The sequence below is a fragment of the Capra hircus genome, chromosome 4, assembly GCF_001704415.2.
Source record: "Capra hircus breed San Clemente chromosome 4, ASM170441v1, whole genome shotgun sequence".
Lineage (NCBI taxonomy): Eukaryota > Metazoa > Chordata > Mammalia > Artiodactyla > Bovidae > Capra > Capra hircus.
In genome coordinates this window covers 74,055,081-74,081,065 of record NC_030811.1, presented here as the reverse complement: position 1 = coordinate 74,081,065, position 25,985 = coordinate 74,055,081, and the positions used below count along the sequence as shown (strand labels likewise).

Here is a 25,985-nt window from a genome sequence, read left to right as displayed (position 1 = left end):
TTATTATCTGTGGAACTTTGGATAAGTTTAACCTCTCTGCCTTATCTGTAAAATGGGGGTAATAAATGTACCTATGCCATAGGCTCATTGTGAGGATTAAGCATTGAAAACACTCAGTATTTATCATCATTTGTATCATTATATCATTATTATAACCTGTTTTCAGGACATTTGAGTGCTTGTGGAGCACTGTGCTGATACATTAACCCAGTTGGAGAAATATATAGTTTTTTTGTAGGTTTTTAGAATCTGATATGTATCAGATTTTGATTATCAGGAATTATCTGTTAATGTACTTAAGACTGAAATTTAAACTAAGATCATCAGCCTAACCTACCTCCATTTATAGTTGAAGCCTACAATAGTGAAATGAGGTGCCCAGAGTTTCATAGGTAGTAACTTCGCAATAGATTTTGATCAACTAGTATTCTTTTTTTATTATATCTAAGCAACAGATATAAATAAAATTAAAATCTTATATGAATAATGAAGACAGTTTAATTTCTGATTTATAAGGAAATCTCAGTTATGTGGCCTCATAATTTCTTGCAAGTTTGTTTCCTTTCTATTAGTAATTGAGCCCAAAATTCACCCACTTATTCTCTTAGTGTTACATGTCCAAAGTGTCAACATGGATCTAATTTTACATGTTTATTGAGTTCTATGTATGTAAGGTGTTTATTAAGGACTGAAAGATAATAATAAGTGATGCTTTCCTCAAAGAGATTGTGTTAAATTGAGCTGGGCCCTAAACAGTTTTCCTTATTTTCAACCTTTTTGCCTGTTTGGTATCATATTCATCTTTTCAGTGGGTTTTTTTTTTTTTTTTTCCTGAACCCTTGAAATGTGGTTGCAGCCTCAGTTTTCCTGTTTTTCTGATAGACATTTCTAATGTAATTCTTTTTCCTTCTTGCCTTTTATCTCATTTTCCCTACTTTATGGTTTTGCTTGTTTTTGTTTTGGTATCAGTGCCTTTGCTGTGCTGAATCTGTGGGGTTGTTTCATTTTTTTGTTCTCATTTGTTTTTGTTGTTTTGTCCGTGATACACGGGATCGTAGTTCCCTGACCAGGGATTGAGTGCATGCCCTCAGCAGTGATGGCACAGCGTCCTAACCACTGGACTACCAGGAAATTCTGTGTAATATTGTCTTCTCAGTTTCTTTCCAGTTTGATTTGATAGTTAGCATTGTTTCCTTTGCTTCTGTTTGCATTCATCTGTATTAAACAGTGAAGAATACATTTGTCATTTTAAGAATTAGCTGCTGTCTTTATGAATCCCTTTGGTTTTAGGTTCCATGTTAGAAGTACTATATATACTTTTATGCCATTAATAAATAGCTCAATACTCCTATGTTCACTTGGTTTCTAGGTCTATTCTGGATAGCAGGTTTTGTGAAGACCTGTATTCTTTCTTGGACCTCAGATTTACCAGACATCTCATGGTATTTCCTTTTATATTATTTCTTTAATGGCCGCCATTTATTCTCAATATATTTCGTATATATTTAACTTGCCAGTTGGGTAAACCAGGTTTTTGATTCACGTATAAGATATGAAACCTTTGTGGTAGTTTTTCGATTGTTGAATTGTTTTTCTCTAGTTGTTCCCATGTTATAAGCTCACATCTCTTCTACATCTGTGTACTATATTGTCTTGTCTTTTCTTATTTTTGAAGACACAGTGATTTGACCCTAATGAGTTTATGATTTAAGTACCAGCTGGATTTTTAAGCAGCGTGAGTTTTCTGGCTATGTAGTTTTTGATAATGAAGTGAAATATTTGCCATTTTTATGATCTCAAAAGATATGACCTCTTGCTTTCTGACCTCTTGTAAGTAAATTCTGATATCATCTTCTCTGCTGAATCAAACTCAAACATCTGTGGTTCTTTTACAGATGTAATGCTGTGTTTATCCTGGGGGTGAGCTTCTGTGATTTTAGAAGAAAGGTGCATTTCTGGAAAAAGTGTCATGTGGTTGTTCTTACAGCACTTACTTGCATAGGTTGACAACTCATTTAATTAATGAGGCCAGAGCTGCATTTTCATCCTGGGTGCTCTAATTCATTTACCTGTTCTTTGTAGAGTGCCTGTTTCATTCTGTGCACTGTGCAGGGTTTGAGAGAGAGACAGTAATGACACAAATATAAGCTATTGTCTGAAATAGATTTTTCTGGCATGTTCTTCACTGCTATTTAAAAACAGCTCAAGTATAGTGTTATATATTGAAGATTGTATATTTATGTAAAAATGGGCTGTACTGTTATTAAATACATGCTCAAATAGACGGTTTTAGATTGGAACTACTACTCAGTTACCTAAAATAATACGTAATTATTTGACTTCTGTTTTCCAGTTTCTGCCTCTGGTTTAAGAGAAAAAAAAAAGCATACAACTATATATTTAGCAACATACACCTAAAAGATAAGGTTTCCTATGAGCCGAAAGATAAGCTGAGCTGAAGAAAGTGTCTACCAACTAGATGCTACCAACAAGGAGTAATTTTTTTAATTGTAATTGTTCTTAGGTCCAGGTCTTCAGCATTTTAAAGAAATACAAAATAATACAACATTTGATTTATATATTGCTTGCATTTTATCATTTAGAAATTTTATAATTTTGTAGCTTTGTGCATATTAATAAATATAGCTTTTTATGAAGTAACTCTAAAACAGTCCCAGGTGCAGAAAAGTAGATTAGGGCAGTTGTTTTTAGAGGATAATTTTAATTTGTTGAAAACTGTAAAATCATAGCAAACAGTGAGCTATAATTACATACTTTATTTTTAAAAACTATTAGAAGAATCTCTTTAAATGAGAGCTAGAGAGTTTTAATTTAATCCACATAGTTTTTTGATTATGAAATAGGAGCAACTCTTATGTGACTACCACTTAATGATTGCTAAATATGCATAATGCAGTGTATGAAATGCTTTATAGTCATTTTTTCATTTTTTTCACAGAAACTGTATGAGGATGTATCCCCATTTTATAAACAGAGACCCTGAAGCTTAGAGTGGTTAAATTACTTGTCTAGCTCACACATCTACTGTTAAAGTGTTAGAGATAGGTTCCAGTGTTTACGTTTTTAACTTTCAAGTGCAATTGCCTATTACTGTATATTTTTATTGTAACTTATAATCTAGTTGCTCTTCCCCAGTTATATACAGTTTAAAAGTAAAGGCTGGTTTTCTTGGAGAATTCAAACCACTGTTACCTCGTTATTTCCCTATTTTGGTATTTTTTTCCCCATAAAATATGAGCTCACAATCTGTATCATCTGTGAAACAGGAATTAACCTGAGTAGATATTCTCAAGCTTACTTGTAAAAATTAAGGGTAAATAAAGAATTGCTATTTGAAGAAATAGTTGTCTTCAGTATTTCAGGTATAACATGAGGGGGACAGTTTTGACTGTTTTTCTTGTTTCTATGATTATCTGCTTTGTTCCAAGTTGTATTATATCATTGCTGAAATATTTTAAGTAGATATTTCACACATAGAACATATAGCAGGTGTTTTGGGCTTCCCAGGTGGCTCAGTGGTAAAGAATCCATCTACCAATGCAGAAGACGCGGGTTTGATCCCCAGGTTGGGAAGATCCCCTGGAGGAGGAAATGGCAAACCACTCCAGTATTCTTGCTGGAAAAATCTCACGGACAGAAGAACCTGGTGGGCTACAGTTCATGGGATCGCAGAGGGTCAGACACAACTGAGCATGCATGCACAATGAATTTAAATTGGAAAAATTGATATTGAAGCTGAATAAATTTTCTTTACTATGGTAAATTTCTTTAAACATAATTCAAGTATGTTAGTTTTCTAATTGTATTAGGGATCATTAACTCATGGAAGAAAACTGGAGAAATAAAGAAACTCCCTTAATATACATGTATTTATGTAGAACAGAAAGTGACAACCACTGTAAAACAATTTTATTACAGATAGCTTTTTAAAATATAGAAACAATAGAGTAGAATTGTTTCAAATTCTGGTTTTATCCCTTAAACTGAGCAACTTTGGTTATGTTATTTACCCATAGTTACTTTTGGATTCTTTGGCGGTAAAATGGAGATCCCTACTTGAGTTGTGAGGATTAAATAGATTATCCATGTAAAAGCTTAGTTCACAGTAAGTGTGGTGCTTAGTTCACAGTAAGTACTCAGTGTTTGTTAGTTTATTGTTAGATCATTCACTGAACCAGGAAGACTTATTTTTAGAAAGTACTTTAAGAAATTCTGTTTCATTTTTCAAAATGAATAATATTTGTTGGTTCCTTACTAAGCAATATGCCTTAGTAATCCCACTTATGGCACCCTAAATTCATTCCCTGAGGAAGATTATGATTCAGAAACTTCTTTTGAGCATAATCTCATTACTTAATTCCAGAAAGATGAACAAAATAGAGACTGCCTGAGGAAATTGCACTGATACTGATATTGTAATAAAGAATGCTTTCTTTATGTATTTTACATTCCTTTATTATAGGTTGACTGCTTCTGAGAATATGAAGATGATTGTTAACTTCTGGTTCCCTTTTCTTTTAAACAGGGTTTGTGGATGCACTTAGATGTTTGCAATGAGCACTGTGGCTGGCATGCCCCAGTGTTTTGGATACCAATGCATAGGACTCCATAGTAATCGAATTTACCAGAGGCGAACGTCATGAGCATAGTGATCCCATTGGGGGTTGATACAGCAGAAACGTCATACTTGGAAATGGCTGCAGGCTCAGAGTAAGTATTTAAATCATAGGTACTTTGGATAGGGAAGAGTAAAATACTTCATATAATTATTTTAGCACAACTAAGCAGTTCTTGATTCGCATTTGTATTTTTCTCATTTTAGATACTTGGCTAAAGTAAAATGTCAGAAGTTTAAAGGCAAAAATTCCTGTAACTAAAATTACTTTTGTAAAGAGCTTTTGAGCCAAAATTCTCTTTTTCTGATTCTTTTTTGTCTCTTCCATTTGCTGATTATTGACAGCAAGTATTAAGATAATAGGTTATTGTTTTTTAAAATTGTGAATCTGTCTTGTTTATATTGGAAAATTAATTTGGTTTTCAATTTGAATCTTTTTAAACTGTAATGTCCATTTAAACACAATTGGCCCCTTTTTTTTAAGTTGAATTGAAAAATAAAATTCCAGCCAGTTTTAAATAAGAAAAAGGGAGTATTTCCTTCTAGATGAATGTTTTGGCACCTTTTGCTTTTGTGGGAGCCATTTCTGAGGGATTTAGCGAAAGGTTCTTACCTTGCCTTTAAGACTATTTGGTCTTGACAGTTGTGTTGGATAGATTTTCTTTTATTTTTATTTTGAAAGACCACTATGTTAACACTGAATTATTGCTATGAAAATTGATTGTTTTTAGAAAATTTCAAAAGGTCCATGTAACAGTGTTGGAATACTTAAAGAACAGAAAGATGTATGTTTGCTCTCTGATTGAGTATATAGTTGAATTGTGCCAAATGGGACACTCATTGACCAGAAAGTTGAATTTAACTTTTTTGAAAAAAAAAAAAAGAAATTTCTTTCTTTTAGGGCTCCTAAAACTGGTGTGTAGAAAGGACAAAAAACAGTTGATACTCTCCGTTTGCTGGCATTTCAAATGGTCTAGAAATGTTTTCACCACACCTGCTTCTGCCATTAGGAAAGACTCAGGGGTGCGCTCTAATATTCCTATAATATACTACATAGTCCATTTAACTATATGATTATTATAGTTTTTACATGCCTCTTTTTTTTTTTTTTGTACTATGTTTAAGTTATTTTTGTTGTAAAATAATGGATTCCCAAACAAGGGTACTCTTGTGACTGTTGATTGACATTCCTTCTGCCCAGATAGGGACACTCCTAACAAAGAAAAAAGAACCTGGAAGCAGGACTTGACAGGCGAGTGGGTCCCAGACTAAAGTACCAGTTTTTCTTAGTGCGTCTGATAGATGCAAATCTATATCTGATAATAGTTATTGGCATTTATTGGTAATAATCAAAGATTTTTTACTTCCTAAAAAATTCACCTTGACAGTTTTTTAAAATTAGCCTCATAAGCACTTACTACAAAATGTAATTTATGAAGTATGTATGTATGAAATAGGAATTAGTCCAGCATACAATGTCAGATGCTCCTTTGTCTTGTTTACATGTTTAGTATATATGCTGTAAGGCAATTCACAAACAGAATAAAAGCCACATATTAATTATACAGTTAAAAAAGAATGAATAATATATTGACAGCAGTTTAGGGGAGAGCTTTCTGCCTGTGTTCTTTATTAAACGCATTTATGAGAGTATTTATAGAATAATTATGATTTATATTATTGAGCCAAATCTTTCCTGGTACAAATATGGTCATTTTTATTATTAGAAGATGATCAACTTGTAGGTAATTACAGAATAACTATTTTTTTTTTAAGAACATTTCTGTTTTAGGAAATTATTTTTTTCTATTCCACATACAAGTATGTGTCCCTTGGGTATAGTATCCCTTACTCAGTGGACACAAAAAGTATAGCTGGTACCAATTTCTACTATGAGACAACTATCAATTTTTGTGGCTAAATTTTCAAACTTAAAAACTATATATATATATAAAGCTTTTAGAGCTATTTTCATAAGAAATTTTTATATAATTAACATTTCCTTTTTATTTCAAATATGTAATCAGAAGATACTATACTTGTATTGATGCAAGATGCTGGGGAAAGGGCATGTGGGACTTCCCCATATGTTTCTTTGTTAACGTCCTGTGCAGCTACACAATTATTCCAAAATATATATTTTTTAAGTATTGAATTTTGTTTTACTCATGTAGCTATATGATGTTATTAATTATATATTAGTTTTATATATATGTGTTTGTTTGGCTGCATTGGCTCTTAATAGTGGTACATGGGATCTTTGATTTTTGCTGCAGCACACAGGGTCTTCAGTAGCCACGTCTGTGGCATCTTTTAGTTGTGGCATGTGGGATCTAGTTCCCTGACCAGTGTTGAACCCAGAACCTCTGCGTTGAGAGTGTGGAGTCTTAGCCACTGGACACACCGGAGAAGTCCCTATTAGTTATATTTTTTAAAAATATGGCTAAAATATATCACTAATAAATTAAACTACGATAAAGTTTAGGAAATACTTGATTGTTTATTGAGTGAATTAGTTTACTGAACCAAATTTATACTCATTTCTAAGACTATAAAGGGGAATTTATTTAATCACTTACAGTTCATCTAATTTGATTTCATCTAGATAGAATACATGCTTTCTGTCACATTTTATAGATAGGAAATTGAAGGTCTGATTCAGGATCTATAATAACAGACTTGCTAAACTCTAGTCCTGTATTCCCATACTCAGTAACATTTCTTCTTGGATTATCTCGTCTCTGCAGTAAAACTCATTAGTCTTTGTTACCTATTTGTTTTCCTTTCATTACTAAGTTTTTAAACATCTTGGGTTTGTCTTGCCTTTCCTGCAGAGTTAGGGATCTTGTATTTTGTTTTTTCCTGTTCCCCATTACCTTGCCACGAGTTGGTTTTACACTTCCAGAACCTCTCAGTTCAAACTAGCCATATTTCAAGTGTTCTATAGCATATATGTCTAGAGGCCGTTGTATTGGATAGAGAAATTCTAGGCTAAATTACAACCTGTAGGATCTCAGAAGAGAAAAGAACAGTGAAACCTCTGCTAGTTATGAAAATTATGAGATCATAACAATCTATTTCTTTTTGAATAAGAAAGGTAAAGATGTAACTATGAGACAGATATTATTTTCAAATTTTAGGTGAGGAAACGAGTCACAGAGCAGTTAAATGGCAGAAGCAAAACTTATTGATGTGCTAATTTTAGGCATTTTCTATTACAGCTTCTTTCCTAGTACTATTACAAAAAATGACTTATATAACGTTAGTAATTTATTTTGATATATGGTTTGCGTAAGTAGTAGCTTTACTTTTAGGGGTAGTAAATTTATTATAATCAATGACTGCATATAATAAAGATATTTTCAGGTCTCTGCTTGAAGATAAGGTATGTGAAAGAAAACCTAGACTCAGTTACCAGTAGATAAATAGGAAAGTTGAGCCAGAGTTCAGCATTTATTAGAACTGTATGTTTTTATCCTGATTTATATAAATTGACCTCTTCTACTGCTTCTTCTGTCTTTTATGTCAGGCAGTCTATCTGAATTACTAAATTGGTTAAAGAAGCAAAGATTAGAAACCCTTCTAGAGCTGAGAAGTGGGAAGAGGTATTAAATAGGAAGTGTTAAACTGATTCTTTCCTAGTCTTTTTAAAACAGAAAAACCAAATTACTTTTCCTCTCAGAGACTGGGAACATGATTACTAACATTCTATTCCTTTTAACATTATTTTTACTACCAAATATTCCTTTAGAAATCTTTATAATGAGATTTTGGATAAATATGTGTATTTTTGGATGTGGTAGACAAATTAGTAAATGTGACATATCTAAGTTACATTGCTTTGTGAATTACTTTGGAAGTGAATTACTTCGGAAGAGGGCTTTTGGTGCTATAACTGGGAATACAGTAAATGCCTCTCTGTTGACTGAGAGTACTAAAGGGAGATATCTAGGTTTTCAGTGTCGTTCTGCCACTGATATACCAGTGAGCCCTTGAGACAATTATTGTAGACTTTGATATCTTAATTTGAAAAAGAGGGCCTGAAGTATTAATGTGGCTCTTTTTGGCTCCAGAGTTCTGAGATTCAGTACATTTTTATTTTGTTTATAGTATTTAATATTAGGTTATCTCAGTGTCACTAGAGCCCTCTGCTGACAGAATTCATTATTAGTTTGTTGAAATATTTGGCTGCTTGTAATCCGAATTTATGTAATTAAAGATACTAAAATGTTTAATGTATAATGAAATGTTTTCAGTAGCTTCTTACTTGTGTTCCACTAGTATTTAATGTTTCTATTCATGATTTCTTTACGCTTTTTATTTGTCAAGAAACTAATACTTTGTGCTGACCTTAAAGGTGTTAATTTGCTTATCCTAATTTAAAAGTGCTTTTGTTTAAATGTGATTTGTTTTAATACTAAAAAGAATGTTTTGAAATACTGTTCTTAGCATTGTTTAGAACTGTTGAAATTTATCATTTGCTTTATACTTAAAGTTTTTCTCTAATTTTTTTTCTTGTCTGTTACATAGTGTGTAAGCAGCTATTATTCCCATTTTACAAAAGAAATGCACCTCCAGGAGATTAAGAGACTTCCCTAAGGCCACATAGTTAGTTAATAAAAAATAAAGAGTCAATTCCAGAGGTGCTTGGCTCCAGATCCATTTGCCACATAGATCAAAAGAGCTAAGTTTTGTTAATTGAGTTAAATGAAGTAAAATGTCACATGTGGTAAACTGAGGACAGTTGTCACACCAAGTCTCTCCATTTAAAAATTTTCCTTGTATGCCATTGTAATGTGTTTAATTTTAATATATCTTTAAAAAGTGTTAGGTGTAACAAGAATGATAGAAATGTTTTTATCACAAATCTGAAGGAACATAGTGAGAACTCACGGATATCTTTTATATTCATGTTCTATCCATGTGTAATTACTGATACCCAAGTGTCTGTTACTGAATGTTTTAACATTGAAAGAAAAACTAGAAGTTTCACTTAAAATACTCATATAAACTTCTCATTAAAATACAACTGTATTTTGAAGGTTTATATAGGGAAGAAATTAAAATTTTGATGAGGAAGAAGGAAATCATAAAAGTCCAGTTTCAGGAGGAATCAGAGCTTATTTAATCAATCATTCTAGCCTATTCTTTTTCTCTAAATTCCTCTCTTGATTTTATGTTTGGCATTTCTCTCTGTTTAGATCTTCAATTCACCTGACTGCTTAAATGTCTACACTAAAATATATAATGAATGATAATTTATGATGGCTTTTTAAAGAATAAGGATATTTTGGTATAAACAAATACAATTTTAAATTTGTAAAGTGGTTCCAGGAAAATGTGGCAACATCAGGTAGATTACTGCAAACAAAATGGTAGTTGTTCTGCTTTCTGAGTTTTCAACAGTAATTTAGGACTGTAACACATTTGAAAATAACCTTTTTCATTTTTAAGAATGGAAATGTTACATAAATAATTTAAATTTTAATGCCCAAATTTGTTCTCCATGTTTGTAAAGTTTATGAAGTAATGACAGTTAAAGTGGTATAGATTTAGAGTTACCAGAAATCAGGCTTTATGTAACTCTAATAAAATAATACATGGTACCATTTTGTAATACAGAAATGAGGTAAAGCTGTTTACATCATTAGGTCATTAATCCATAGACAAAATAGCACTCTGATAAATCTCACAGGACAGAAATAGTATTAGACCAACCTAAGAGATCTAGGCTTTAGTATTTGCTTTGTTATTATAATGCCATGTGACTTAAAATTAAGACTTGATTTTGTAAATGTGGAATCTGAAATCCAGAGAGCTTATGTTTCATGTCTCATGGATACACAGTGACTTAATGATAATCAGTTTGTGCACTTAGATCAGTAATCTCCTGGTGTGAATACTGGAGGCTGAACAATGTGATATTTAAAATACCTTCTAGAACAGTTCCTGAATATCACTTAGGAGCAGCAGGTACTGTTTCCCTGAATAGTTCTGTCCTACTATACTCAATGTCACAACAAGCAGAACTCAGCGAATGCTTCTCCACCCCTTGCTTCCTGACAGCATTGTCTGGGAATCCAAGAATTGCCCTCCACATTACACCTGTATAGACTCAGCAGAAGCAGATCTATTACCACTAATTCTAGGCCAGAACAAAAGTACTTCCAATCTGAGGGAAAGAAATCCATATTCTACCTACCCCTCCCTTGAAGCCATTTGCAAAGCATCCCCACTGCATCTTTGCTGTACCTGCTCCACTAAATGAGTCTTAGCAACAGCATTTTACCTTTTCTAAAACCCAGTATCACCTCACAGGGTCAGAGGTAGGTTCTGAGAGTGGCTATTTCAGATTAAATCTTGACCCTGTATCAGTATTATCTCCGCTTGTCATTCTTTTGGTTCCTTGGGCACTGTCTCAATTGTCAGTCTATTCAGATGCTTGAATGCTTGCGTCCTTCACTCTTCTTCCAACTGCTCCATACAAATTGACTTTTACTTTTACCCTGCTACTGGCATGTTGAAGCTAATGCATAGTTTTCAGGCCTCAAATTGTTTGTTGTCTCAGGAGGATTTATTACTTTTGATTCTCTGTACCTTTGGCTTTAGTGAAACTAGCCTTTTGTGGTTTTCTTTCTTTCTTTTAACAAATTATAGTAAAATATACATAACATAAAGTTTACTGTTTTAACTAGTTTTAACTGTACAATTCAGCAGCATTCAGTACATTCATAGTGTTACTGCAATGTCCAGGCAAGAGATGACAAAGACTTGGACTAGGGAGAGAAGTGTACTGATTGTAAATGTATATTGGAAGAAGAGCCAGAATTGATCAAAGAATTAGATGTGGTGGGCGAGGGCAAATGAATAATCAAGAATGATACTTTATGGTTTTGGATTAAGCAACTGGATGGAGAGTTGTTTAAAGAAGATGAGCCGGGGGGAAAGAGAAAACATTTATGGGCAGAAAAGAAAATCAAGCAAAAATGAGAAAGAGTGGCCAGTTAAGTGTGGTATCTAGAAAGCTAGCAAAGGTAAATCTTTTTAGGAAGGGAACATTTACATCACATGCTGAAAAGTCTATATAAACTACAATTACCAATTAGTTTGACAATATGGATAGTTATCATGGTCTTGTGCAGCCTGATGTTGAGCACAAATGACTCTTTCAAGGAGTTTTCTAAAAAGAGGAACAGAGAAATGACAAATGAAAGGGGGCAGGAGTTTTAAATGGAATAATAAATAAAGACAGCAGTGATCTAATATAGAGGTAGACTGAAGATGTAAGACACAAGGGATAGTTGCTGGCAAGAGTAAAGTGTACAGATCTTGAAAAGGTGAGAAGGGATAAGGTCCAGAGAGCAAGTGGGAGAATAGGGTTGTAATACAAAGTGGCATTTTTCCATTTTTATAAGAGAAAAACAATTTGAGTGTAAATGCTAGATTTTAGATATGGAATTGTGTTCCCAGTACCTAAAACAGTAGCTGATATACAATAAACCCTCAATAATTATTTATTAATAAATTAATAAATTCCTGTTGAGTTGACGTTACATTTTCAAAGAAAATTATACCATTACACTAGCAGCACTTGCTAAAGCCAAATGGTACTCTATTACAATCAGTTCCTTCCCCAAATTTGCTTTCTCTAAACAAGCAGTCAGCAAACTAGGATCACTGAGCCAAACCCAGCCTGCTGCTTGATTTTTGTGAGTAAGATTTTATTGAGACTCAGTCATGCCCACTTGTTTAATTATATTTTCTGGCTTTCCAGGTACAGTAGAGGTGAGAAGTTGCAATAGAAACCATATTGTTTGAGGTCCTGAATATATTTACTCTCTGGTTCTTCACAGAAAAAGTTGATTGGCTCCAGCTCTAAATTTAATTTAATTCTCTTTTTTTGGCTGCACTGCACAGCATGTGGGATCTTAGTTCCCCAGGCAGGCATTGAACCCACGCCCCCTGCATTGGAAGCGCCCAGTCTTAGCCACTGGACCACCAGGGAAGTCCCTGATTTAATTTTAAATTCCAAAATCTGGGATGTAAAAAAGGGTTTTCTACAACAAACATCTACTTTATAGTCATGAGACATCTAAATTAAGAGGTCTAGTAATATGGAGAGCTATTTGGGTGAAGCTAATGAAATAGAATTAGATTAAAGATGATTTGGAAGTCGTGAACACGTAGGAAATGGTGAAAACTATAGTAGTGGGTGAAACCTCCAATGTGTAAAGTACCGACACCTAGAAAACAAACATTTAGGAGATAGGGAAAAGAAAAATTTAAAAAGGAGATTAAGGCATTAAAAAAAATGGGAAACAGTTTGGTACTTTCTCAAAATGTTAAATAGAATTTATGACCCAGAAAAAGAATTGAAATCAAAGGCTCAAAACAGATATTTGTATACCAGTATCCATAGCAGCATTACTCGCAATAGACAAAAGGTCTGTGTTAGACAAAAGGTCTATGTTAGACAAAAGGTGTAACATCTCAAGTGTCCATCAACAGATGAATGGACAAATCAAAATGTGGCCCATCTATACAATGGACTATTAGCCATAAAAAAGAACAGAATTCTGAAACATGGTATAAAGTGGATGAAACTTGAAAATGTTATGCTAAGTAAAATAAAACAGACATAAAATGATAAATATTTTATGATTCCATTTATGTACATTGTCTTATGTTGCGAAGAGTCGGACACGACTGAGCAACTGAACTGATGTAAATTGTCTAGAATGGGCAAATAGAGATAGATAGTAAAGGTTACCAGGTGATTGGACCTGGAAAAGGTAAGAGATATGAGAACAAAGTGTCTGTCTGAGAGGATGAAGAAGTTTGGAAACAGTAGTAAGACATGAATCATAAGGCTTGAAGGTCTCTTTGTGAACCCTGAAACTTACTACATACAAATGATTGTTGAATGCTCATTATCTTAGTTAATTCTATTTCATTTGTGTAGGAAAGGTAGAACTAAGGCTAAAAATTTTTATAGCCTCTTCATGGTAGACAGATAAAAGGGACTATAGAATTGAACAAAATGTCCCTATATGAGGAAAAAAAAAAATGTGATTTCAGTAAGTTGAATGGTATAGTTCTTTAAAGTAACAGTTCCAGTTAGTGCCTATTTCAAGTGAAAGTGTTAGTCACTCAGTCATGTCCAACTCTTTGCAACCCCATGAACTGTAGCCTACCAGGCTCCTCTGTCCATGGGATTCTCCAGCCAAGAATACTGGAGTGGGTTGCCATGCTCTTCTCCAGGGAATCTTCCTGACCCAGGAATGGAACCCAGTTCTCCCACATTGCAGGCAGATTCGTTATTGTTTAACAGTTCTGGTTAGTGCCTAATTCAGGCAGCTGGAAACTAGCAGAATTAAAGCAGCAACAAGATAGAGATTGAAATTTGCTGCATTATTTGAGTGACTGAGTACTAACCATGATAGAAGACCTTGGGACAGAATACAAAAGGAGGAGGGGTATAAAGTTCTTCAGTATGAAAATTTTAACAAGTGATGGTATTTTTTTAAGTGATTTTAACTAGGAAATTTAAATCGTATTATCTTAAACCAATGAATATTAAGTTCCCAAATCTCACAGTTAAGAGTAGGAGTTTAAAATAAAATTTTGTTTTCTCAACTGTAGAGTCTGTGTAAAGCTCTCTTTTTGGAAGCTCTTTAGTAATGTGCTATAAATCAAAAACAAGCCCTTGAAGATGACTCAAGCTTTGTGTGGCTAAATAGTCAAATAAAAAGTTTCTTTCAGAATTCTGAACAGTCTTAAATGGAAAAATCGACTCAAAGAAGTTCAGGATATCATGTAACAACTAGAAATTGTTGTTTAGTCGCTCAGTCATGTCTGACTCTTGGCAACACCATGGACTGTGTAGCATGCCAGGCTCCCCTGTCCTTCACCATCTCCCAGAACTTACTCAGACTCCTGTCCATAGAGTCAGTGATCCCATCCAATCATCTTATCCTCTTCTCTTCCTGCCTTCAATCTTTCCCAGCATCAGAGTCAATTTTTTAATGAGTCGGCTCTTCACATCAGGTGGCCAAAGTATTGGAACTTCAGCATCAGGCCTTCCAATGAATATTCAGGATTGATTTCCTTTATAATTGACTGGTTTGATCTCCTTGCAGTCCAAGGGACTCTCAGAAGCCTTCTCCAACACCACAGTTCAAAAGCATAAATTCTTCAGCACTCAGCCTTCCTTATGGTCCAACTCTCACATGCATACACAACTACTAGGAAAACCATAGCTTTGATTATACAGACTTTTGTCGGCAAAGACATTAGCATTAAACAACTTTTTAGTGTCTTTTAATTTCATGGCTGTAGTCACCATCTGCAGTGATTTTGGAGCCCAAGAAAATAAAGTCTATCACTCTTTCCATTGTTTCCCCATCTGTTTGCCAGAAGTGATGGGACCGGATGCCATGATCTTCGTTTTTGAATGTTCAGTTTTAAGCCAGCCTTTTCACTCTCTTCTTTGACCTTCATCAAGAGGCTCTTTAGTTCCTCTTTGCTTTCTGCTATAAGGGTGGTGTCATCTACATATCTGAGGTTATTGATGTTTCTTCCCGCAATCTTCATTCCAGCTTGTGAGTCATCCAACCATGCATTTCGCATGATATGCTCTGCATATAAGTTAAATAAGCAGGGTGACACTATACAGCATTGACGTACTCCTTTCCCAATTTGGAACCAGTCTGTTGTTCCATGTCCGGTTCTAACTGTTGCTTCTTGATCTGCATACAAGTATCTCAGGAGGCAGGTGAGATGGTCTAGTATTCCCATCTTTAAGAATTTCTCACAGTTTGTTGTGTTCCACACAGTCAAAGGCTTTATAAAGCATACTCAGTGAAGCAGAAGTATATGTTTTTCTGAAATTCTCTTGCTTTTTCTGTGATCCAGCAGATGTTGGCAATTTGATCTCTGTTTCCTCTGCCTTTTCTAAATCCAGCTTGAACATCTGGAAGTTCTCGGTTCGCATACCGTTGAAGCCTAGCTTGGAGAATTTTGAACATTACTTTGCTAGCATGTGAAATGAGTGCAAATCGTGTGGTAGTTTGAACATTGCCCTTCTTTGGGATTGGAATGAAAACTGACCTTTTCCAGTCCTGTGGCCACTGCTGAGTTTTCCAAATTTGCTGGCATATTGAGTGCAGCACTTTCACAGCATCATCTTTTAGGATTTGAAAAGCTCAGCTGGAATTCCATCACCTCTCCTAGCTTTGTTCGTGTTGCTTCCTAAAGCCTGCTTGATTTCACACTCCACGATGTCTGGCTCTAGGTGGGTAATGACACCATCATGGTTATCTGGGTTGTTAAGATTGCTTTTGTATAGTTCTTCTATGTATTCTTGTCACCTCTTCTTAGTATCTTCTATTACTGTTAAGTCTGTACCATTTCTGTCCTTGTTATTGTGCCCATCTTTGCAAGAAATGTTCCCTTGGTAACTGGTTTTCAAGCGATCTCTAGTCTTTCCCATTCTGTTGTTTTTCTGTTCCTTTGCATTGATCACTGAGGAAGGCTTTCTTATCTCTCCTTGCTATTCTTTGGAACTCTGCATTCAAATGGGTATATCTTTCCTTTTCTCCTTTGCCTTTTGCTTCTCTTCTTTTCTTTTTTTAAATATTTATTTATTTGGCTGCATGGGTCTTAGTTGAGACATGTGGGATCTAGTTCCCTGACCAGGGATTGAACCTGAGTCCCCTGCATTGGTAGCACAGAATCTTAGCCATTGGACCACCAGGGAAGTCCCTTCTCTTCATTTCTAAGCTATTTGTAAGGTAGCCTCAGACAACCACTTTGCCTTTTTGCATTTATTTTTCTTGATAGTTTTGATCACTGTCTTCTGTACCATGTTACAAACCTCCGTCCACAGTTCTTCAGGCACTGTCAGATGTAATCCCTTGAATGTATTTGTTCCTTCAACTGTGTAATTGTAAGGGATTTAATTTAGGTCATATTTGAATGGCCTAGTGGTTTTCCCTACTTTCTTCTTTTTAAGTCTGAATTTTCCAATAAGGGGTTCATGATCTGAACCACAGTCAGCTCACGTCTTGTTTTTGCTGACTGTATAGAACTTCTCCATCTTCGGCTGCAATGAATGTAATCAATCTGATTTCAGTATCGACGACCTGTGATGTCCATGTGTAGAATTGTCTCTTGTTTTGTTGGAAGAGGGTATTGCTATGATCAGTGTGTTCTCTTGGCAAAACTCTGTAACAACTATTTACACAAAAACATATTTTTTGTATATTATCTCTTTAGCCATGCAGTATAAAAAAATTATTAAAGCTTTGTGGTAATATTCCAGGAGATTTTGAGAAAGTTCCCATAACCATAATGTAGTAATTTTTGTTACTGTCAGTTCTTGCTGTGCGTTGTCCATGTGTAAATATAGTAGCTTTGCTCAAATTTAATTAAGCATTTTCTCCTGGTTGGACATTTAAATAATTACTACTTGAATACCTGGTTTTAGGAATAGTACAAAGAACACCTCAATTCTGTGAGTAATTACTTAGTAGAAATTAATTTTATTAGAATAAATTTCCAGTAACGGGGTTACTGGATCTAAAGGATATTTGACTTGGTATTTGTCACAAAGTTGTTTTTAGATTTACTGTATGCTTTGAGGATATTTGGCACCATGGGACTTTTTAAAGAACATTTCTAAGAATGTCTGGTGCCCTGTTTTTTGTTTTCTGTTAAATACTATCTTACAGTTCAGGAAAATCCTTAAACTGTGTCAACCCATTTCTTTTTAAATTGTTACCTTTTAAAAATTACTTTTAGTAAGTATCAGCGTAGAAATGAAGATGTTTTCTGCCTTCTTGCATTGCCAGCTTTTCAGTACTTAGAGCTTTAATTTTTTACAGTGTTGTGCTATTTTCTGCTGTTCAGTGTTGCTATCTATATTTTCTGCAAAGTGGCTTAGTTATACACATATGCATTCATTTTTGTGTTCTTCTCCATTATGGTTTATCCCAGGAGATTGGATATAGTTCTAGGTGCTGTAGAGGAGGACGTTGTTATTTATCCATGTTAAATATAGTACTTTGCATCTACTAACCTCAAACTTCCAGTCTATCCCTGTCTCTTTCCCTCCCCGTCTGACAACCACAGTCTGTTGTCTATGTCTGTGAGTCTGCTTCTGTTTTATAGATAGGTTCATTTAGGCTATATTTTAAATTCCACATATGAATGATACCATGCATTATTTGTCTTTCTATGTCTGACTGACTTCACTTAGTATGATGATCTCTAGCTACATCCATGTTGTTGCGAACAGTCTGTCTCATCCTTTTTATGGCCAAGTTGTATTCCATGGTGTACTCTGTGCCACATCTTCCTTACCCTTTCATCTGTCAGTGGACATGTAGGTGGTTTTCATGTCTTGGCAATTGTGAATAGTGCTGTATAGCTTTAATTCGAATCATGAGGTTATGCGAAGGATTTGTGGCTTGTTTACATGCTTGAATTTATCTATATTTGGGCTGAAAGTCTTGTTTAATTCCCACCCATTATCTACTCCAAAATAGAAATTTCTTGCCACACTTTAAATCTCTAAAAGTGATTCTTTCTATAATGGCCATAATTCTTACATGTTGCTCTAATAATCAGGAATTGCTAAAACTTTACTTCTTCCCTCTATGTATTTTAAAGAATATTTATTTATTTATTTACTTGGCTGCATTGGATCTTTCATTGTGGCACACAGATTCTCTCGTTGTGATGCATGGGCCCAGAGCACATGAGTTCAGTAGTTAAGGCAGTCAGGTTTAGTTGCTCTGTAGGATCTTAGTTCTCTGATCAAATATCTAACTGGTATCCTCTGTATTGCCAGGTGGATTCTTAACCAGCGGACCACCAGGGGAGTCTTCCCGCTGTGTATTTTAAAAAGAATTTGAAAGGAATCAATATTATAATCAAAGCAGTTTATTTGTTCATTTTATGTGAATTTTATCCTTTTGTTCAGCATGTCTGCCTCAAGGAATCCATGTTGTAGAAATACCATTATGTAAATAGAAAATGATATATAAAACAGTGTACAATTGCAATGATATCTTTAACACTGAAGAATAGGAACAATTTAAACATCCAGTACAGAATTTATTAAATAAACTATGGTACATTCATATAATGAAATAAGCAGTTATTATAAAAAACAAGACAGCACTATGTGTTAACATTGGAAGGTTGCAAAAGCAAATTGTGAATTTGTTGTTGTTTAATCACTAAGTTGTGCCTGACTCTTTGGGACCCCATGGACTGTAGTTGGCCAGGCTTCTCTGTCCATGGAGTTCTCCAGGCAAGAATACTGGAGTGGGTTGCCATTTCCTTCTCCAGGGGATCTTCTCCACCCAAGGATAAAACCTGGGTCTCCTGCATTGGCAGGTGAATTCTTCCGAGGTGATGCTAGCCATAAAGAACCTGCCTGCTAATGTAGGAGACTTAAGAAATGTGAGTTCAATCCCTGGGTATGGAAGATCCCCTGGAGGGGAGGGCATGGCAACGCGCTCCAGTCTTCTTGCCTGAAGAATCCCACGGGCAGAGGAGGCTGGCAGGCTACAGTCCACAGGGTCACAGAGAGTTGGACACGACTGAGGCAACTGAGCACACACACAAGCCATCAGGGAAGCACCAAATTGTGAATACATATTGTATATTCTCATTTTTAAAAAACTGTGAGATGTATTTATGGAGAGACAAATATAGAGGAGGGTACGTGACATCTTAACATGGGTCTGTCAGGTTTGGATGAAGACATGATCTTCCACTTTCTTGTTACGTCTCTTTTAAAGTTTGTACAATAAACATAAATTAATTTTGGAATTAAACGTTTCTCTTTTAAAGATTAAATAAGTCAATTTTTAACATCACAGCATAGCTATTAGGTGAGCACTGGTTTTCTAAAGATTCAGAACATTTTGGAGACTCTTCTTTTATAATCTCCTTCAGAACCACTTGACCTTAGTTTGTGTCTCCTCTCTCCCCTGATTGTAGCACACTGGATCCCAAGTAATAGAGCGAAATTGAGAATTTGCTTAAGGGATGAGTTGAGGAGAAAAGTAGTTGACAATAGAAATTTGACCAGTTAGATTGTAACTGCGTTAAGCAGCCTTAAAGCATGAAGAATTCAAATAGTATTAAATTCTAAGAAAAGGTTTTGATTAAGAGGTTTGATAAAGGTTTTGAAAAAATCATCTCAAACAGTGCCTTGGTAAGAATAAAGGCATGGAAATAAGTCATGTTGTGTTTGTGCAAGGGAGAAATTAATTTCAGTGTGAATTGCCCTCAGAAGTAAGTTCACTGTCACATTGATCAATAGGAATTGTCAGACGAGGGCTCCAGGAGGATTGATACAAGTGAAGAATCTGGGCAGGTGAGGTACACAAAATGCTAGACCAGGGAACTTAGAAGTCAGCCATAGTAGGTGAGTTGTTTCTGTCAGTGGTTGGTCAGCTCAGCTCATCATCATTTAGTCATTATCAGGCCAGAACTGCTAATCTGACACTACCACAGCTACTGGTTGCATTTTTTTTCATAAGCAAGTCTTGGTTCATTGTAAGGTTTCCTTTCCTTAGCTTTTCTGATAGTTCCAAGACTTTGTTATATCTTGACACAGTAACAGGTACCTGAAGCTTTGAACATTGAAATGTATACTTCACATTCAAATTGGGGTTTATCCATATGGATTCAGTATGTCCGTAGTCTTGTTTAAATTATTTCTACTACTTTTGTCCACCCCTGTGCATAGTGTCCCCAGTGCCACTGAGTACATTAAGTAATTTTTAATGTCTAGTAATTTTTTCAGTGATAGGGAAACTATATCAGAGTTTGAAGACGGGACATTTATTGTACTTAATTAAAAGTTTTTTTATAACATGGACTCTAGATAGGGTATGTCATATCTGCAGGGTGTCTGTGTTTTAGACATTTTAAAGACATTTTATTTGTATAGCCAATATAGTAAGTGTTATAATTTTAAATAGATGAAAAGGAAAAAAAAGAATCAGTGGAATTCTCTGTGATGCAATGTTTTTTCCTTCCAGACCAGAATCCGTAGAAGCTAGCCCTGTGGTAGTTGAGAAATCCAACAGTTATCCCCACCAGTTATATACCAGCAGCTCGCATCATTCACACAGTTACATTGGTTTGCCCTATGCGGTAAGTGTCAAACATTTCTCTGGAAGGTTTTTTAGTATCTGTATATAAATTTGTATTTTTTATATTTAAAGGTTGAAAGTTGATATATGTGGTGTTATGCCTAAAACTGAATATTTAAAATGCAGACTTTTTATACTATCTAAACAATTAGGTATATAATTTGTAGTTTAATTTGTCATTGATCTAATTATATTTATTCAAGGGATTAAAATTCTATAAGAGGAATTCCTTAGAAGTTTTTATAGTATTATTATTTTGCTTTTTATGCTTTTACTAGTTTAGTGTTATAATTCTTTACCTTCCCTATGAAAAGATTGTAGGTAGAATTATACTATCTACTGTTGATTTTAAATTATATAGTAATTTATATGATAAATTATATAGTTACCACTGATTTAGCTCTCATATGTCAAGCTCTGTGCTGAGCATTTTTACATATATTATCTAATTTTCGGAAACAACCTCATAGGTATAATTTTCATCCCCATTTCATAGCTGAGAAAATGAAAGCTTATCTAAGCTAACTTATTGAGTGTTGCATAGCTAGTAAGAGGCAGAGTACAGACTGAAACAGCTGCAGAACTGAACACATGTGTGGTATTATCGAGTTACCATTATCAGAAATTTTTACCATTTGGACCAGAATAAAAAATACCCAAACTTAAAAAATCCCTATTGTATACTGTCTAGTGACAATATGTCTTCTGTAATTGTTTTTGTTATTCTTTAGCCTCTATTTTCCTAAGGGTTTTGTGTTTGCTTTTTTTAACCATCACTATTCTCACATCTTGTATTGTGAAGGTGACTAAGGTTGTAGGTAGATATTTTCATTTATTACTATGGTTTAAAATTTAGTTTCAGCAAGTCATTATTTTTAAGGTATTAAGGAAGAAATGGGCCAATTTCATCTCTCTCAAATACTCAGGTTAAGGACTGAGTTTTATTTAAGTTGCTTAGATCATACTGTTACTGAAATTACATTGTGCGGTGTTTGTGTTTAATTATCCAGGACCATAATTACGGTGCTCGTCCTCCTCCAACACCTCCAGCTTCCCCTCCTCCATCAGTTCTTATTAGCAAAAATGAAGTAGGCATCTTTACCACTCCTAATTTTGATGAAACTTCCAGTGCTACTACAATCAGCACATCTGAGGATGGAAGTTATGGTACTGATGTAACCAGGTGCATATGTGGTTTTACACATGATGATGGATACATGATCTGTTGTGACAAATGCAGGTAAAATATTTCATGCTATTTGCTTGTTTTCTTGAATGCTCCTAATGTTTGTGATTGTTAATGTTGGAAAAGATAATTAAACTCGCTTTGAAAGGAACTGATAAATGAATTTTTAAAGTGATCCTTCTGCTACTATCATTGCAAACTGTTTTTCTCCTAGAAAGTGCCCCTATGGGAAAGAAAGAAAGAAAAAAAACTATCTTAAGAGTTTTTTGGAAATCCTCGTTGTTAATTGAGTAATAGGCAATCAGTTCTAAACTTTTATTTATACAGAATCACACCTCTCTTTTCACTCATTCAATAGTAATACACTACATAAAGTAGACAGATACAAATGAGAGGAGAATTGAGTCCTGTGTATTTCCTTTGGAATTATTTGTGCTGTATAGTCAACTGTGATTTTCCAGTTTGGGGGAATTATACATTTGATTGATGTTTGTTTGACCTGACTCTCTCACCTCCTTTTGACTTGACCCTTGCAGCACTCTGGAGTCTCCTTGAACCAGAACCACAGTCTCCCCTCCCCCAACCCTGGTTCAACCACCAAGAAAGGCCTCCTCCCCTAGAGAAGGTGTGATTGGGACAGAAAGTGGGGTTTTGTTTTCTTTCTTTATTTTTTTTCTGGTGGGAGGGAGATGGGGAGGATGGAGAGGGAACAGTAGGGTTTCAACCTGAAAGTTACTGAGTCCATCCCCTGCATAGGCTGGGAAGCAGAGAGTATTTAAGCAGTATTTAAGCACTGTAGAGGGTAAGAAAGTTTGATAGTTTTCAGAATATCCTGGATCTGGTCCTTAAGACATAGCTTCATTATTTTATTTGAAATAGTATTCATATTTGAATGTGAGTATAATATTTGGCTTTGTTGAGCCAAATATAAATTACTTTGCATTATTTGTAATCCTATTCCCGTCTGTTAAGTTAGGTGATTAGGAGTGAGATGTAGTTGATACAAATATGCAGTTAGGGTTATATTTCAGAAAGGTGATTTACCTTTGCCAAAAATGGGGAAAATTAGTCTTAAGTGAAATGTGAAATTTGATGTTATTTTTATGGAAAGTTGTAATATCAATACTTTGAGTTAATTTTAATAATAAAACTATATTGTGACACTTTTTCAAATTAACAACTGAACTTATGGTACATACTATTACCATAAGCATACTATTACCACTTACCTCAGTAAGTTTATTCAGGAGGTAAATTTAAAACCGAAGAAAATAACTTCACTGGTAACTTGTTTTCCTCATAATTTTTTAGTTACTTAGTAGCAACTCTCAATTCATATTTTAACCAATCATATAAAATATCTTTTAGCTGATTTTTGTCTTATGTAATAAATTATATAATATTTGACTATTTTTATTCTAATGCATAATCTAAACTTTTGCTTAATTACAATGATCTATATATAATATAGAATTATATCTATTCGAAAATAGTGAAATAGTTCTTTAGCATTTATACCTAACTACAAATTCTCCAAGGACCAGTTCACATATTTTGGATTATTCAAGGTATTTGCTTTTTAGCAACTGGTCTATTTGTTAATAATTTTTTGTTATTCTACTTTTCCACTGCTTAACCTGGAGTATAATATATACTGCCAGGCTTAATCTTTTTCCTCTATTCTTGCTTTACATTGGCTCTATGTGTTTTCATGTACCTGTTGCCCATACTCTCTTTCAAATTTGCCAACTAGAGCTCTGATATTTATTCATTTCCTAGTTTTATTTCTCCTGTTTTCTCCATGAACTATTACTTACCCCCAAATTTAACATAATTTGTTATTCTAACTCTCGTCAAGTGCTTTGCTTTTCTTTTAAACTTTCCCCCCATCATCTTTGATATATAGACAATTATCTTTATATTCTACCAATTCTTGTCCCAGCATCCTCAGTTAAAAAGAGCAAGATCATAGCAGTTAACTTAGTAGCTTTTATGTATAAATTATATATATTAAAAGTAGCTCATTTTTGTATAAACAATAAGATTATTTTTTAGAAACAGGCATATATATCAGCTATAGACCAATTAAAGTTTTGACCATAAAATAGCCTCAAACTTGAGAAGTTTGCCTCAAGCTGCTCCATGTATTACTCTTAAAAATAGAGTTCATAATAAATTTAGTCTCTATCTTCATGCAATGACTCTTGGATTCTTAAACTTCATCTTCTCTGCCATCATTCTAGTTCTTTCAGTTCTTTAACTTAGATCTGGAATGTTGGAAAAGCCTCTTAGTTGATTTTTATACCTTCAGTTTTTAAAAGTTTTTTGAATACTATATACCATCAAAACAACCTCTAGTTGTTACCTGTTGCCAGTTAGAGGAGTGCTACACACACTTTGACATTCCAGGTTCTATATACTGTAAATGCGCTTTACTAATTGAATTTTATTCCCCTCTGTTTCTCAAAACGAACATTCTTCAAATACATTAACTGCCTTCTGACTGTTGCTCTCTATATCCATCTACTTGAGAAAATGTTGCAATTTGTAATTTGTAAATGTTGCATCTTTGTAATTTCCCATGTGAGGTTCTCTTCAAGTCCCATTATTCTCCAGGATGCTTTTCCCATTAATTCCAAATAGTGTGGACATCTGCAGCTTGTGATTTGTAATAAAATATGTACCTTTTACATTTTAATATTATATTTGCTTTAGAAATTTGTATCATGTATATGATATCCTACATTTGTCCTCTACTTTTGCATCTCAAAATTTTATTTTCCTGAGGACATATTTCTATGAATTCTTTGCATTACCTTTTATACTGCTAAACTCAAAATAGGCACTTATTAAGTAATAGTTAAATAGAATATCAAATCTTAATTTAACTATGATTTTAATAATATTTTGTATGTTCTGCTTTTTTTTTTCCTTCCTTTTTAAAGTGTTTGGCAACATATTGACTGCATGGGGATTGACAGGCAGCATATTCCTGATACATATCTTTGTGAACGTTGTCAGCCTAGGTAAGTTGTTCATGCAGTAAAACTGCCAGTAATTTTACCAAGGTAATCTTTAGTTACTAGAAGTTTATGTACGAATTCTAGATTAAACAATTAATGGATACTGTGTTAATATGGGCTTCATTTTTATGGTTTGGGGTTTTGTTTGTTTTCATTCTGACATCTCTAAAATCAGGAAGAATCTTTCCATTGATAATGTCACAGATTATTTTCTATCTAGGGTTTTTAATAATGCATAAAATCCTAGTGCATTTTCTAAGTGACATCTTTTTTCAGTGGACTGCACATTATGTTAAAAAGTTATTACAAGGGCCTTCCCTTCTAATACACAGTTTTTAGGGCTTATACTATTATTCCGCCTGTTGGCAATAATGTGTTTTCTTCCCGTTTCTTTTTCTGTGTTTTTAAAAAATGTTTTTAAATGGACATTTCAAACCTATATAAAAGTACTGGTATAATGAACCCACGTGTTTCTACCACCCTGCTTCAACAATTCTCAATAATCTTTTCATTTACACTGCTATGAATTTTTCTCCTTCATGTATTTTAATGCAAATCTCAACTATATTATTCCATTCATATGTGTCCATATATATATTTAAGTATATATATATTTGTTTATATATATATCACTATCGATAAAAGAATTAACAAAAATCTGTAATCACAAAAGGATTATTGAAACAAAATCTGCTACATTTAACCACTTTTTATTTTTAAACATAACTTATTTATTTATTTATTTATTTTTGGCGATGCTGGGTCTTCATTGCTGCATAGGCTTTTCTCTAGTTGTGGTGAGCAGAGGCTACTCTTTAGTTGCGGTATGGGGGCTTCTTTTGTTGGGAGCACAGGCTCTAGGGCGTTGGGGCTTCAGTAGTTGTGACACATGAGCTCAGTAGTTGCAGCGCGGACTCTGGAACACAGGCTGAATAGTTGTGGCGCATGGGCTTAGTTGCTCTGCG

At 34.3% G+C, this 25,985-nt stretch overlaps 1 protein-coding gene across 5 annotated transcripts in view; it reads left to right on the top strand.

Annotated features, from left to right (window-relative positions):
• Positions 1–25,985, top strand: part of KMT2E (lysine methyltransferase 2E) — a 92,887-nt gene that overhangs the window by 17,878 nt on the left and 49,024 nt on the right. For 2 of the 5 annotated variants that reach the window (XM_018047247.1, XM_018047244.1), the window contains exons 2-5: positions 4,547–4,731; positions 20,698–20,812; positions 21,822–22,051; positions 24,943–25,023. In XM_018047247.1, the coding sequence (XP_017902736.1) occupies positions 4,661–4,731; positions 20,698–20,812; positions 21,822–22,051; positions 24,943–25,023 (497 nt within the window). In that variant the 5' untranslated portion in view covers positions 4,547–4,660. Of the gene's footprint in view, positions 1–1,369; positions 1,443–3,662; positions 3,780–4,546; positions 4,732–20,697; positions 20,813–21,821; positions 22,052–22,533; positions 22,623–24,942; positions 25,024–25,985 lie in introns of those variants that run through there. The other 3 variants (XM_018047245.1, XM_018047246.1, XM_018047249.1) reach the window with 3 other exon arrangements.